Source organism: Chelonia mydas, chromosome 1, assembly GCF_015237465.2.
Source record: "Chelonia mydas isolate rCheMyd1 chromosome 1, rCheMyd1.pri.v2, whole genome shotgun sequence".
Classification (NCBI taxonomy): domain Eukaryota; kingdom Metazoa; phylum Chordata; order Testudines; family Cheloniidae; genus Chelonia; species Chelonia mydas.
Window position 1 is genome coordinate 258,124,254 of NC_057849.1, and position 15,183 is coordinate 258,139,436.

At 52.4% G+C, this 15,183-nt stretch overlaps 1 protein-coding gene across 1 annotated transcript; it reads right to left on the bottom strand.

Moving 5' to 3' along the window:
* Positions 1-13,315, bottom strand: PMM1 (phosphomannomutase 1). The gene is made up of 8 exons (XM_037882589.2): positions 13,160-13,315; positions 9,063-9,180; positions 7,559-7,635; positions 7,159-7,250; positions 6,255-6,354; positions 4,501-4,576; positions 1,707-1,822; positions 1-837 (listed from the first exon to the last, which is right to left on the bottom strand). The coding sequence occupies exons 1-8, from the start codon at positions 13,238-13,240 to the stop codon at positions 715-717; spliced, it is 783 nt and encodes a 260-aa protein (XP_037738517.1). The 5' UTR covers positions 13,241-13,315; the 3' UTR covers positions 1-714.
* Positions 13,316-15,183: the final 1,868 nt, after the last annotated feature.

Genomic DNA, 15,183 nt, shown 5'->3' on the forward strand with positions numbered 1-15,183 from the left:
TTTTCTATATTTTTTGTTTATATATATAAAAAGGGTACAAGCTCATAAGACCAGCCATAATGGATCAGACCAATGGTCCATCTAGCCATGATCAGGTCTTCTGACGGTGAACAGTGCCCTATGCTTCAGAGGGAATGAACAGAACAGGTAATCCCCTGTCGCCCACTCCCAGCTTCTGGCAATCAAAGACTAGGGACACCCAGAGCATGGGGTTACAGCCCCGATCATTTTTTAAAACCCTTTGCAGGTCACCTTTAAGGACTGGTCTGCTGTGTGAAGCGGTCTGAGAACCACCTGACTTATGGGGGTCCCAGACCCTGCTTCCTATTTAAAAGGTGCTAACTGATGAGGAGTGCATCCGTTGTGCAAATATGTTTAGAGAGTGAGACTGTAGTGATTGGCCCCTACAAATGCCTCAGATGAACAGAGCAGGGAACCGTATCCCACCAAGAACTGAACGTTCTCCTGGAAAAGGAAGAGAGTCCGTTTGGCAGCAGAAAGGAGCCTGGTCCCACACAGCCCACCTGTAACTGGGGGTAGTGGAAGGTTAATAACCCCCCTCCCTATCGCCTCCTCCACCTCAGTTTAAATCCTTCCCTCACAAGCAGCTCTGGAAAGCTTTCTTAAAAGGGCCCTGCACAGAGGCCTCGAATGAAGGTGGTTTTCATGATGTGGGAGCTCGGGAGGCGGGGTGCTGGAGAAGGGGTATCAGAGTCACGATTCATTAGCTCTCTCCGGAAAAAAGATCTCACGGCACCTTTGGACTGTGTCCTGGGGAGACTGGACGCTGTGTCCTACTGTCCGGGGGTCATCGTAAATTTCATAATCATTCCCTCCCTGTAGGGGGAAAAGAAAATAGGGAGGAGGGTAGTAATCACAACCATAACCCCCTCTCTAGCTATCGCTTGCTTTGTCTTGTACAATCCCCAATGCACTGGAGACTCTGTAGAAGGGTCATTCATCTGCCACTGAAATGCAGCCACCTCTGCAGCTGGAGGAGAACGTGGCAGCTTGTAACAGGCTACGGTGTGTTAACTGTGCGAATGGAGTATGTGGGAAAGGTCCCTGCTTACACCACTGTTCTGCAGCTACAACACTGTGGAGCAGTTTAGGACAGGAAGTGAAGAATACCACACCCATCTGAAATGATGGGAGAATTTTAGAACAGCACAATGTAGTCACCCAAGCCGGAGCTTGGCTAACACCATTCCCCCTACGTCAGTGGAGATGCCCAAGTCAGCTTATTGCAGCAGGTAAGGATCATCTTGTAACCGACTCCAGAGAGTAGGCAGAGCCGTTCCTGTTTAAACTGAAAAACCTCTGTGGAAGTGGGCGAGGTTTTGATTTACAGCTCATTGGTTACATGGCACCTTCAGCAGCATAGCCCTTCCCAGACTTGTGCTGGGCCACTAGGTCAGTAACAACTCAGAAGGAAGAGAGCCACCCGGTGAATCCCCAACACCACTTCTTACAGCACTCAGTTTCCCTCGGAGACGTAAGTTCTGCTGGGACTGCAGCCTGCTATGGTACAGTTGCAGGCCCTCATTCGCACTAGAGAGACCCCCCCTTCCCACTAGAGGGCAGTGTTGCTTGACAGCAATTCCAAAGGGAGTTAGGTGAAGTCCCATATGGCTGGGGAAGGACTCCTGCCCTCTCTTCCGAGAGGCTGCCAGCCTAGGAGAGAAATGTCCCCCGGATATACTCACTGGGGTCGTCTCGTTCCCAAAGAAGTGGATGGTGTCGAACCTCTCGTCGTCGAGGATGTTGAGGCAGTATCGCTTGTCCCAGCCCTCAGGGAAGACATCAAAGCTGATCATACCACCTGCCAGCAGAGGGAGGTTGTTAGGTCAGCAGGCTGGTGTTGGAAGGGTGCGGGGTGAATTCCAGACCTCGCTACCCTGGGGCAAAGGGAAATGTCTGTCCATGTTGTGGAGGCAGGCACCAGCCCAGCCATGGTGATCGAGTCTCTAATGCATTATCAGGATGACAGCAGCTGCTGTTTCTATGACAATGGGCTGTGGTGGTGTCAGCAAGGCCCTTGTGATTCCAGCTAAGGGCACAAGCAGGAAACAGTGAGGCTGGTGGTGGTGGTGCTCCAGAGGAATCTGCCACGGGTACTGTACCAGAGCGGTCTGTCCCCTATCAGGTGTAGTGGGATCTGGGCCTAGCCAACCCTGTTTCATGACATGGCCCCTTTAAAGAACAGCTGCTTAAGGAGGCAGCAGAGAAGCTGGAGAATGGGGGCCAGGTGTTAGTCATGGAGCTACCTCCTGATCCAGGATAAAACCCAGCTGTTGGCTGAGCAGAGTGGAAAGAGAGAGACTCTGTGGAGTAGGCCTGGATCCCAGCAGGCAGGGGAACTTGACTCTGTGCACAACCCATGGAGGAGCTGTGGAATCCCTTGACCAGAGGAATGGCACTGAGACACCAGGGCAAGACACCTGGGGAAAAACACTCCGCAGAGTGGCCAGAAGCTGAAGTGGGAAGACAGTGTTCCCTAGCAACGAGCTAACTGGAGGGGGAACTGCAAACCTGAAGGCCTAGATGGAGGGTGAAACGGGAAGCCCCAAGAGGGAAGGGCTTGGGCCTGAAAGGGCCAAAAGAGACTAACTATTTCCTAAAGCCTTAACTGAACCCCAAGAAGGGGAACGTTACTGCAAGTATTCTGGGCTATGACCATGTTCTTGGGAGAACTAGGAGGGAACTGAGGGCTGGGTGCCTGCAGGGCCATGCTGTGCCATGAGGGGGTGTGCTTTGGGACAGACCCCTGCCACAGTGCTTCCATGACCCCATCTTCACAGTAACTCCCTTACCTCACAGGGGTGTTGAGAAAAGTGCTAGCCTCCCCTTTTACATGGGGGGCGCTGTGGCACAGAGACACTAAGTGACTTGCTTGAAGGTCCCACAGAAAGCCTGGGGCAGACTAGGAATTGAACCTAGCTCTCTAAGTTCTAGGCTGGAGCCCTACCCGTAATCCTTCCCTTTAATACATCCATATGCATTCAGATATGGAAAATATTGTCAGCGTGCTCTGTCTCTAAGCAGAGCTGGGCAGCGAGAGGGGCTCCTGGTACTGGCAGGGCTAGAAGATCAAATGCAGAGGGAACGACGGATGGCACTCAAGGACAGTAAGTTCTGTCTCGTTGTTGCTCAGTGGTGTGAGCAGGGGACTGGGCTCCAGGAACTCCTGAGGCCTTCTGCCAGCTCTGCCACTTTTCAGCTCTGTGCACACCCCTTTCAGAAGGAGTCCTTAATTTTGTGTGTCTCCACTTTGGGGTACTCTAAACACTTTATGCCTTATTTTTAGAGGGGCTGAGCCCCCGCAGCTCCCATTATCTTTGTGTGCTTACTTACAATCCTAGCCTACTCCTGGCAGCTTACCAAAGTCATAGGAGAAAGGACCATTGTTCTGTTCTTGTTCCATGTGCATTTGAGGAGAATAGGACTGCAATGCCTTTGTCCTTCTCTGCTATGACAAATGGTTTGTGTAAATGCTGGCAGGGATCACGAGATGTTCTTACTGGGGCAGCGAAGGGGGATGCTGCCTAGAGACGCAGGCTCCTCTGAGCGCAGAGTCTCGGGGATTCTGAATTACACACAGGGTGGCAAATGATGTGCCACCTCCACCATGCTCCCCCATCACTCATCCCTGCTACACTCCTAGTAATGGGCTTTCTTTTTGATGAGTGCCTTCCATTTTCAGCCATACCTACCTTCCCTGGTGAATAGCTTTAAAGAATTCAGCCCTGTCACTCACCCAGCCTGATGACCTTCCACTTCAGTGGAAAGACCCAAGAGTGCTCCTCTCCTGCTGTGCTCTGTGAGGGTGGCTGCGGGCTGAGCACTCCTGAAAATCTGGCCATTAAAGTGAGTGACTGCATAAAATGGCGTACTGGGCTCCACACTTATTGCCTCTCAGTGACTCCAGATGCAGCTTTTCCTTGTAAATGGAGTAAAGGCCGTTTTCTTAACAGTCACCCCTGCAAACACAACCTGGGAGCTCAGACTCAGGCTGGGTTCTTCCACTCTCCTGCACCAGTGGATTCAGTGCGGTTACGTAGGTGGGACTGAAGGTAGAATTTGGCTCTGTAGTTGGAACGCAGTTAGCAATCCTGTTGCTGCTGTCTGAGACAGAACAGATTCAAGCTCTGTCCCAGGACTGTGTTGGCTCAGTACAGCTAACAGAAGTAAAATATAGTTAAAACTTAGTGTGTCACTAAAGCCAGCACATCTGAGTGATACCAGGGAAGCAGATCTACGGTTTTCGGACCATAATCATGCATTAAATAGGAAACAGGGCTTGAGATCGCTCCTCAGGGACGAACATGGGCAATACCCCTCCCAGGGATCTCCACTGGGAGTACACCTCTGACATTCACTCAAGCAGACGCTCTACTACTTTTAAGCAGGAAATACCCTGGCATCATTCCCTTCCAAGATCTCGACAGGAAATTCATCACACAGGGAAACCCCACAGTAGCTGTGATGCACTCTGCTCACCTCGAGAGAACCGTAGGCCCTTGCCAGCAAACTCCCTCTGCAGGGCTGCCACAAACTTCTCACGGATCCTCTCTTTCTGCAGACGAACAAACAGGAGGACAGCGGGATAGGAGGTTTTGAATGACTGTATCCTTGATAGGCCTCATTCCATTGATTGTCTAGATTACCTACAGGCCTTGCAAGCCTCTCTCAGTGCATCACCAGGTTAGTTTCTCTGCTCTGATCCCAGTTTCCAGGCCAGAATTTCCTTGTTACCCCAGCAGCAAGTACAACCTCCTTCCTCTGTCTCCTGTACTGAGCACCCAGGACAACTGTTGGGGGGGGGGGGGGGGGGGGGGAAACGAGGGAGGCATTCAGCATGTGCTGTGGGGATTCAAAATGACCTCTGCATTCATGCTACTTTCATTTCTCCCTGTATATGATTCCCCTCCCCACACTGCTGTAACCAGCCCACATTAGCCTTGGCCATGTCAGCCTAGAGCCGGGATGGGCAAACTACAGCCCAGGGGCCACATCCAGCCCTCGAACGGCTCCCAGAAGTAGCAGCATGTCCCCTCTCCAGCTCCTATGTATAGGGGCAGCCAAGGGGCTCTGCATGCTATCCCTGCCCCAAGTGCCACCCCCACAGCTCCCATTGGCCAGGAACTGCAGCCAATAGGAGCGGATGGGGCAGCGCCTCTGTGTAGGAGCTCGAGGGGGGACACGCTGCTGCTTCTGGGAGCTGCTTGAGGTAAGCATCGCCTCGAGCCTGCACCCCTGAGCTCCAACCCCCTGCCCAGGCCCTGATCCCCCTCCCATCCTCTGAACCCCTCGGTCCCAGTCCAGAGCACCCTCCTCCATCCCCAACCCCACCCAAGAACCCGCACCCCCAACCAGAACGCTCACCCCCTTCCGTACCCCAACCCCCAATTTCATGAGCATTCATGGCCAACCATACAGTTTCCATACCCAGATGTGGCCCTCAGGCCAAAAAGTTTGCCCACCCCTGGCCTAGAGGACCCCAGGTCAGCTGTTGAGCAACCCCAAACCAAAGCCCCTTTCTGCACTCCCCCATCAACACTACTCTCCCTTGGAGGTTCAGAGGCCCAGTTCAGGACCCAAAGTCCGTAGGTTCCCCACTTATCTCCCTTCATATCTTGACGTAGTCTGACCTCTTCTGCCCTTGGGGAGGGGAGAAAGAAGCCATCATAGACAGATTGGTTCAGCCAGCATTTGCCAGGATCTGAGAGCTCTGTAGATCTGTTTAGGAGACTGGTCCTGGTCTGGAAGGCCCATTGAGGAGACACCTGCTCCGTTTGGGCTGGGGAATGGGACATGATGTCAGTTGACAATGCTGCTTCGCTGTGACTGGAGATGGGCCCTGAGCTGTAAGTTCACTACCTAAGTTCAGGGCTGCTGGCTTTGAGGTTCTGGTCTAAGACCATCTCTAATCATGACACTGAAGAAACACCATCGAAAATGAGAGGCTCTTCTTAGGACAGCTTCTCCGCATAGGGAGCCTGCACCCCTACTTGATCAGTGGCAGCAGATTAGGTCAGTTCTTTTATCTCATCTACATATTTCCTTTGGTTTCCCATCCTTATCATAGCCTCAGCCTCCAGAGCTTATGCAGCCAAGCCCACAGGCAACAGAGTCATTGGCACGGATATAAGATGAGACCCGAGCGCTGTGGTATTACATGGCCAGAAATAGTCAAAGCCCCACAACTTAATACCCAGTCATGGAGGAGGGGAGGGTGGATCTTGGCCAGTTACCTTGTCCAGCTCGGAGAATTCTATTCGCTCCTCCAGGGTGCAGCTTCGGCCAATGGGAGAGATGTTCAGCATTCCGTTGCGGAACTCTATGAAGGTCCCGCTGTGCATGTGTAGATGTCCATGGTGGTTTTTTTTTTTTTTTTTAAGAATTGGGAAGGGAAGAGAGAAGGAGCCATTAAAATAGGAGTGCCTGTAAAACATGTGATGTAAGGAATGTTTGCAGGGACACTAGGCAGGCTAAAAATGACAACAGGATTATCCTCATGCTTCAGGTATCAAGTGCTCACGCTCTAAGCCCAGAAATAAATAACTCTCCACTTTTACTGATGCAGCACAGCAAGGCACATCACTGGGATATTAATCACAGCCAAGCTTTGCGGATACAGAGTTGAGGGGAGTTGTCCCAGAATGACAGGGTGTCTTTAGAGAGAAGGAAACATGTCAACTCAATCTAGGCCAGAGCTCAGGGGGAGGGAGCAGTGTTTTGGAAGCTTAGATAATGCGAGAGCAAAGCTGATCTTGTGGTTAAGACACTAGGACTCAAGTGATGTGGGTTCAATCCTTAGCTCTGCCACAGACTGTGTGATACTGGGCAAGTCACAATCTTTGTGCCCCAGTTTCCTATCTGTAAGGAGGGGATAACAATACTTCCACTCTTCCATCCCCTGGTTTGTCTACTTAGATCATCAAGTCTTTAGAACAGGGACTGTCTCAAATTGTGCATTTGCAACACCCAGCACAGCAGGACTCTGCTCTTGGTTAGGGCCTCTAGGTGCTATCAAAATACAGATAATGAGGCCAAGAACAAAGCCAGTGGATCTGCAATTCTAAATGGGAGTGTGATGTCCAAATGCCTGGATCTGAATGGTACATGAACAGCAGGTGGGTACAGGAGGATCATTACCGTTTCTTGGGCAGCTTCAGGAGTGCCATGTAGTTGAGACAGAAGTTGATCAGCTCCTGCAAAAGCTCCTCCCCAAGGTGATTCTGGATAGCCTTTGGGAGCAGGGGGAAGACAAGGTTAGAGGTCACATGAAGCCAAGACTACCATCAACTTACCACAAAGCACGTGGGCTGAGCTATTCTACAAAATTCATCCAGGATGCCCACTATGGTGATGACTGGACAGAAGGAGTAGGGAGGCTTTGGTAGGAACTGTGGGGAGTGGAGCTGTCAGAGCTCTGGATGGTGGCATATGGCTGGTTTCATCTGGTGCTGATGGAACTGGAGACAGACTTGGTGGAGGAGACAGGGAAAGAGCCACTGTGGCTTGGCGGGAGACATAACAAGTAAGCTAGGCCTACCTGTTTGGCGACCAGCTGCCCATTCTTGTACTGCACGGTGCCATTCTCCGCAAAGACGTAATCAAACTTTTCGATGACTGTGGGGAATGGGTGTGTGGGGCAGGGGACAGCAGGGTGGGGGGGGAAGGGAGATGAAGGCGAGAGAAAAAACATTAGCACAACCTCGTCCGTCACTCGGCGACGGAGCAGTGTGGAGTGATGGACATTGGCTGGATTCAGAGCTCTTTGAGCCTTTACTCCATGGCCGTAGGCTGAGCAAACAGACCTTGAGCCTCACAACTCCCTGGATGTTATGCCCATTTTACACATGGGGAACAAAGGCACAGATAGCGGAAGCGACCTGCTCAAGGCCCTGCAGGGAGTCAGTGGTAGAGTTGAGATTAGAGCTCAGGAATGCCAGACTCCCAGCCATGTGCTCATTCTCCTAGACCATCCTGCCTCCACCCTTTCCCATCCCCACCTGCACCCTCCTCTCAGCAATGCACTTGGTGGTTATCTAACCCTAGCTTCTCCTCCAGCAATAAATAGATTGTTGCTGACTCTGCAATTAACTTCATGCTCCCTTGAGCCATGAGCTGTGTCACCAGGCAGCCTCTCTTTGCTAAGGAGCTAGGAAGAGGATTTCAGAACTCCGCTGTAGATTTTATGCTGATATTAGAAAAGGGGAAAGAGGAAAGTGAGAGGAGAGGACAGCTGTCACTTCCCCAGTCGCTCCTTCTCATCCAAGCACTCTGCCCAATCTCCCACTGCCGTTCAGGACCTTCAGACCTCCAAAACACAGCATGTCCAAACATGGGAGAGAGTTTGTGCACATTCCCTTTCCATTTACTCGGACTGTCAATGGGCTATGGAACTAATGGAGATTACAGCTGATCAGACCTGGAGATGGTAGGACTATATTGCTCCTGGAGGTAGGGAAGAGAAGGTAAACTCTAAATGGGCCTCTTTCTATCCTCCCATGCTCTTTGCAGGCCCATGACAGCTAAAAGCACATGCTGCAACTGCTGGAGCTGAAGACTACTCATGGGCTGGCCCAGGAGAGACACACAAACACGGTGGGTTACATGTGCACCTCTGCTCCGTTACAGAGGTCAGCTCTGCTGATGTGGATAGCCACAGTTCTGGTTGTCGGCTGAGCTGTTCCTGCTCTCAATGGCAAAATTTCTGTTGGTTCCAGTGACTTCAATGGGAGCAGGAGCAGGCCCTTAGGTACAAGCGCTACGCTTCTAGCAAGAGTGGCTGCCTGGGGGCGACTCTCTGAGCTCAGCAGCACAAGTGGCAATGGTAGCAGTGCAAGCGCTCTCTGTGGGTACGATTTTATCCTCTCTGTGGGTGGAATCAAACTCAGTGTTCAGGTGTCTACAGCTGCATGTAATTACCAACAGCAGACAAGCCAAACTACCTCCCTCCCTGCAAAAAGAGAGTAGCCCCTCTCTCTCTCCACCCTCTGTTTCCCCCACCCCTTCCCACACTCTCCTGATCTGGGGTAGGGGGAGCGTCTCACCTTCATCCCCTTCCCCCAGCTGCTCAGCTATCTTGGAGTAGTCAGAGCCTCCCACCACGCCGATCTGGACTCTCTCACGCAGCTCCTGAAGGAACTTGTCCACTTCGGGATCAATTTTCTAGAGGGGCAGGAGCGAGAGGGCAGGTCAGAATACAGCCAGAGTATCGGACAAGCTCTGGCCCCACTTACAGCAGGGCCTCCAACGAAGGCCGTTCCCAGCCAGTAGTGACTAGTCTTTAACAGTGTTTCCCTGCCTGGTGAGCACCACTTTAGTCCAGGGAGGCAGGTGCATTGGAATAGCTGCATGACCCCAGATCTGGCCATCATCCCCTCCCCCTGCAGATGGGCTTCCATGGCTCTGAACGAAGCGGCAAGGGGTTCTTTGAAAGCCACCTGCCTTCTCTCTGCTCTCACAGCAGCCTCTGTGAGTGGGCTATGGGAGCTGCTCACACATGGAGCCGCAGGCAGCATCTCATGAACCCACACTTCTCTTCTCTGCTTCTGCGGCATTCAGCTCAGCTTTGGCAGCATGTGAGGCCTAGTCCCACGGCGATACGAATGGGCACTGTCATCTTCCCAAGCCCAGCAGCACACAGTCATCTGGGGGGGGAATGGGAACAGGAAGGGGGTACCACCAGGGCATGGAGGAAAAATGATATGGAGGAAAGAAACAGCAAAGGACTGGTGAAGGGGGAAGAGACAAACAAGGAAAGGAGTGCGTGTATGTATCCCCCCCATTTGTGAGGAATTATTAGTAAATTGGCACCCCATTCCCGCATGTCCTGTTGCTCCATGTCTTTCCCCTCGCCCTGACACACAAAGTGGTAATATACGTCCTTTTCTGTATTTAACTAAGGGGGTGGAAGGTGCCTATACATCAATAATCCCTCACAAGTGGGAGAGATCCTACCCAGAACATTTGGGAACCAGGCAGAGAGGTGTCCTAAGGGCTGGCTCCGCACAGGAACAAACCAAACTGCATCACAGAATTCACTGTAACAGAGCTAGAGATGAAGCAGTGACAGCAGGGGCCATAACGAAGGCGGCAGTCAGGGGCCTGCTCTTGCTCCCTTCCCCTCCCACTGAAGGGCTGCCCCATTACTGCCTAATCCCATTAACAGAATGCCAGCTGAAGCAGCACAGGTCCCACCAAGCCTTTAACTTCCCCCTGCTCCCTGCAGGTCTGGCCAGAATAGTCGCAAGCCATGCTGAGGCAGGAGAGAAGAGGCATCCCACTGTCGCAGGGTTGGGCAACATGTGTCTGCCAGGAGCAGACTCTGCCACCACCCTGCTGTTTATCTTCTCTAGATAAAGGTAGTTTGCTAAGGCTTGAGGGCTGACTTCACCCAGCAACAGCACCTCCCCTCCTCCCCCTTCCTTTGGCCTGGGGACTTGTGTTCTCCTGTATCACCCCCTACAGAATAACTAGCTTTAAAGGTCGGTGTAGTTAATCACATGGATACTTTGCCCTCCCATACAGCACCTTCACGTGAGGATCCCAGAGAGCCTGACAAACATGATTCTAGCCTCACAATCCATCTGCAAGGTAGGGAAGTGTTACTGGTTTGTACCTATAGGTCATGTCTCCACTAGAGAACTGAGCTGGTGGGATGATGCTGGTCTAGACACAAACATTTCAATATGTCCATTTGGCATTGCATCTACACTGGTGCTGTTCTAAGCTACTTCCCCTGCAGTGTCTTCTGCGTACCTACCCCACAGTTCCCAGCTCAGCTGCCAGCAGCAGTGGATTCTGGGAGATCTCAAAAGGTCACCAGTGGACTGTGGGCCAGTAGGAAGAGGACTGTGTGGTCTGTTCTGGTGCTGTCCAATGCAGGCTGAAATGATTCAGGGTAAATCCAATATTGTGCCCCATTTAAAGCAAGTCATTTCTATTGGGTAAACAGTTAGAGGCTCTCATCACAGGCCCCATTATGCTGGGCTCACGCACCATGTGCTTGTACACACTAGTCTAATCCAAATGCATTTGGCTCACAGGTAAGCCATTGAGAGCACTTACGTGTTGTGGGCCGAACAGGTTTTACAAGCATGCAAGGGGGCCACACAGATCTTGGCCTGGTAAGTCCCTCTAGTGTAGACAAGGCCATAACATACAGATGGGCCAACTTATTCCCATAGTGGACAAGGTCGCAGTAAAAGAAGAGGCATGTGGGGTTAGTCTGTGTGTGGGCAAGAGGCCTTCACTACAGCGGGGCTCAGAACAGTTTATACATGGATGCAGGGCCAGGGGCAGAACTTCACCCTGGAGTGGCTAAGAACAAAGGAATGTGGAGTACAGGTGGGATTACGCTGGAAGAGCCAGATGCTTCTAGGCTTTGCCAGCTAGGCCCACCAGACCTGCTCTCATTCCTTGCAAGGCTCCAGCATCTTTTGCAGGCTGTGAGGAGAAAGCAGGCCTCTCCCCTTTCCCTGCTTCTAATACCAAGCAGATGCTGTAAACTGGTCATTGCATCACAAACATACGGCAGGCAGCAATTTAAAGGAACTTTGACATATTAATCAGAGATTTTTTCTATTTCCCCAAAAGCCAAAATAACTAGGATGCAGGGAGGAGATTTCACCCCAAAATATATGTCTATGCTGCAAACTGTAGCTGGCCGGTGCAAACTGACTTGGGCTCAAGGGGTTTGGGCGAAGGGTCTGTTTAACTGCAGCGTAGATGTTTGTGCTAGAGAAAGTGGTAGGGTCCCAGAGCTCGGGCAGTCTGAATGTCTACACAGCAACTTAAACAGCCCCTTAGCTGGAGCCCTGTGAGTCTGAGGCAGTTGGCATGAACCAGCCCAAGAAGTTTAACTGCAGTGTAGACATACCAGGTCCCTAAGAGGCTGTTAGACCCTGTCATCTAGCCCGTTCTTGTCTCTAGGTGATGTAAAGATCTTGTCCCAGATAAAACCAAAAAGGTGCCCGAACGTGGGCTGTGGGAGGGGCAAGCGTGTAGGTCACTAGAAAGGTGGCCAGATCTCCTTCATCAAATATAACCTATGGTCTGTGCGTCCAGCCAGCTGGGCTGACACCTTGGGGTGGTTGCCTATGAAAGGAGCTTTTTGGTTTAAAGGTAAGGCTGAGACACATCAGTTTGCAGCACAATATAAGCATACCGAATTGGCACCTTTGAAAAACCTCTGCCTGGGGGAGACCTGGGATGGGAATAGCAGGGAGTGCGGCATGTTTGGATCATGGTGCATTGGAAGAACAGTGTGGGAGGATGCAGGGATAGCAAAGGTTGTAGCAGGGCAGGAGTGACAGCACGGGCAGAGCTATGCATGTCAGTCTAGGACAGGAACAGCAGCGGGAGGGCATTAGCAGAGCTATGGGATCAGGAGTGAAATAGTAGGGGCTGCTGCAGATCAGAGCGGTGCATTCGTAGAGCTGCATGAGAGGAAGCTTGTTCAGCCCTTGCCCATAGGGGGTCAGCCCCTTCCCAGGACCATCTGCCCCTCACTTTTAGAAGCAATAAATGTTCTCCATGTTAAATCACTCTACAACACAGAAAAGCTACAGTTAAATCTAAAGAGCCAAGGCAAAGAGAATCCCTGGTGCTCAATGGTTACGTGGACTTGCACAGTCTCCTTCTTCCACCCACAGGGTATTTCATAGAAAGGCAGCGCAGGGCTCCAGACCTGCCAGAACAAGGCCCCGAGCTTGCACGCCTGGGTTCCAACACAGGGCAGCAGGCGTGCTGGGGGCAGCATTGGCTGGGGAGGTCTGACTCCATCTCGCCCCCCACTGCCAGGCGGGGCTTAGGGGACCTGTCGCCCAGGAGGGAGAAACAGCCCCGGAAGAGACGCCGCAGGAGGCAGCTTCCTCAGCGGAGGGCCGCAGCGGCTGGGAGTCCGGGCTCCCCACTGCGCTAGACCCGACAGGCTCCCAGCTGGGCCATACGGCGCCTCTGCGCGGGGCACCGGGCAGGCACTCCGCTCCCGAGCCCGCTGCGCGCTCCGCACCCGCCGGGGGCCGGGTCCGGGGCGGACACCTCCCCGGCCGGCTCCTCTCCTTGCCCTGCCCGCGATGCTCAAGGACGGGCAAGGGGCGCGGGAGGGAGGGAGGAAGGGAAGGAGGGGCCCACGGGCGGGTACCTGGCGAGCCGGCGTGAGCGTCCCATCCACGTCGAAGAGGCAGAGGACGCGCTCCCGGCTCGGCGGCTCGGCGCCAGCCATCGCTGCGGCGCCGGCCGAGCCCCACGCTGCAGCGGGCGCGCAGGGAGAGCGGGCGGGCGGGAGGCGTCGCCCCGTCCGGGCCAATCGCGGCGCATGGGCGGGATCCGAGCCGGGGGGTGGGAGCACAAGCCGGACCACACGTACACCCCGGCGGGCCGCCTCCGGGAGCGCCCGGCCTCCTGCAGCCCCTCGGCGGAGCCCGCTGCGGCAGCCCAAGGAAGGGAGCAACCCCCCTGCCCATGCAGGACGGCCACCTGGGGCGCGGGACGAGTTGACCGCGCCCGGCCCGGCAAGGAGCCCTCGGGGAGGAGGGACGATAAGGCTGCCAGTGGCGGGCGCCTCCCGAGCCGAAAGCTCCCCCAGCATTTCGGAGACCGTGGGACGTGTTTTAAGCCTCGATCGCGACGCAGCCGACCGCCTCGCTTGGGTGGGATGGCAGGAGAAAATAAGGGCAGAATTTGGCTCGCCCACCACTAAAGTGCAGCCGTGTCTGGAGTGGAGCGCAGTGGCTGTTGAACAGCGCACAGCAACACTGCACGAGCTTTCGGGCAGTAGATGAAAACGAAGGTTCCCGATTTTCTTTCCCCCGCCCCCACGGTTATTCAAAGTCTTTTTCAGCGATTGATTTCACAGAGCAGCAGATTTTACAACCTGTTTTTACCCTAAGAGGGACTGTTAGACTAGACATCAGTGTCATTTTTGACCCTTTCTGCAAAGTACCCCAGGGGATAGTAGCAGAGACTGGACAAGATGTAGTTATGTTTCAGGTCACCCTTAGCCAGTGGCTACTGTTGTCACATATTCTTGTGTCAGGGTTCCTTCCCCACTCTAGGGTACAGATCTGGGGACGCACATGAAAGACCCCCTAAGCCTATTCTTACCAGCTTAGGTTAAAAACTTCCCCATGGTACAAACTTTGCCTTGTCCTTGAACACTATGCTGCCACCACCAAGCCTTTTAAACAAAGAACAGGGAAAGAGACCACTTGGAGACGTCTTCCCCGAAATATCTCCCCAAGCCCTACACACCTCCATTCCTGGGAGGCTTGAGAATAATATCCTAACCAATTTGTTACAAAATCATCAAAGACCCAAACCCCTGGATCTTGGAACAATGGAAAAATCAGTCAGGTTCTTAAAAGAAGGATTTTTTTATTTTTTTTTTTAAAAAAAGGTCAAAATCATCTCTGTATAATCAGGATGAAAAATACTTTACAGGGTATTCAGATGCAAAACACAGAGGATTCTGCTCTGGGCAAAACCTTAAAGTTACAGAAAACAGGAATAAACCTCCCTCTTAACACAGGGAAAAATTACACAAACAAAAGATTAGTTTATCTGCTTTGCCTGGTTTACCTACTGGTTGCAATATTGGAGACTTGGATTAGGAGGGGTTGGAGAAGATGGATTTCTGATTGGTCTCTCCCAGTCCCAAGAGAGAACAAACACGTAAACAAAGAGCACAAACAAAAGCCTTCCTCCTCCCCCAAAAGATTTGAAAGTATCTTGTTCCCTTATTGGTCCTTTGGGTCAGGTGCCAGCCAGGTTAGCTGAGCTTCTTAATCCTGTACAGGTAACAGGATGTTGCCTCTGGCCAGGGGGGATTTTATAGTACTGTATACAGAAAAGTGGTTACCCTTCCCTTTATATTTATGACACCTTGGGACTGGGGGGTTGTTGGAAAGAGGAATCTAATCTCGTGATGATCATGGAGGCTGGAAAATAATGAGGTAGGGATGACCAATCCCTTATTCCAATTACAGTTAAATTAACTGCATTTGTAAGCTGCACAAGACAGCAGCTGCTGTGGATGCTGTGATGAGCCTGAGGTAATCAGCCTTGGGCTTTACAGCCAAATAGTTCCATCAGTGAGGAAAGTAAATCAAGGTTCAGTCTTAAAAAGCTAGCCAATCTCACCGCTTCTGGGGTTTGATGTAACACCTA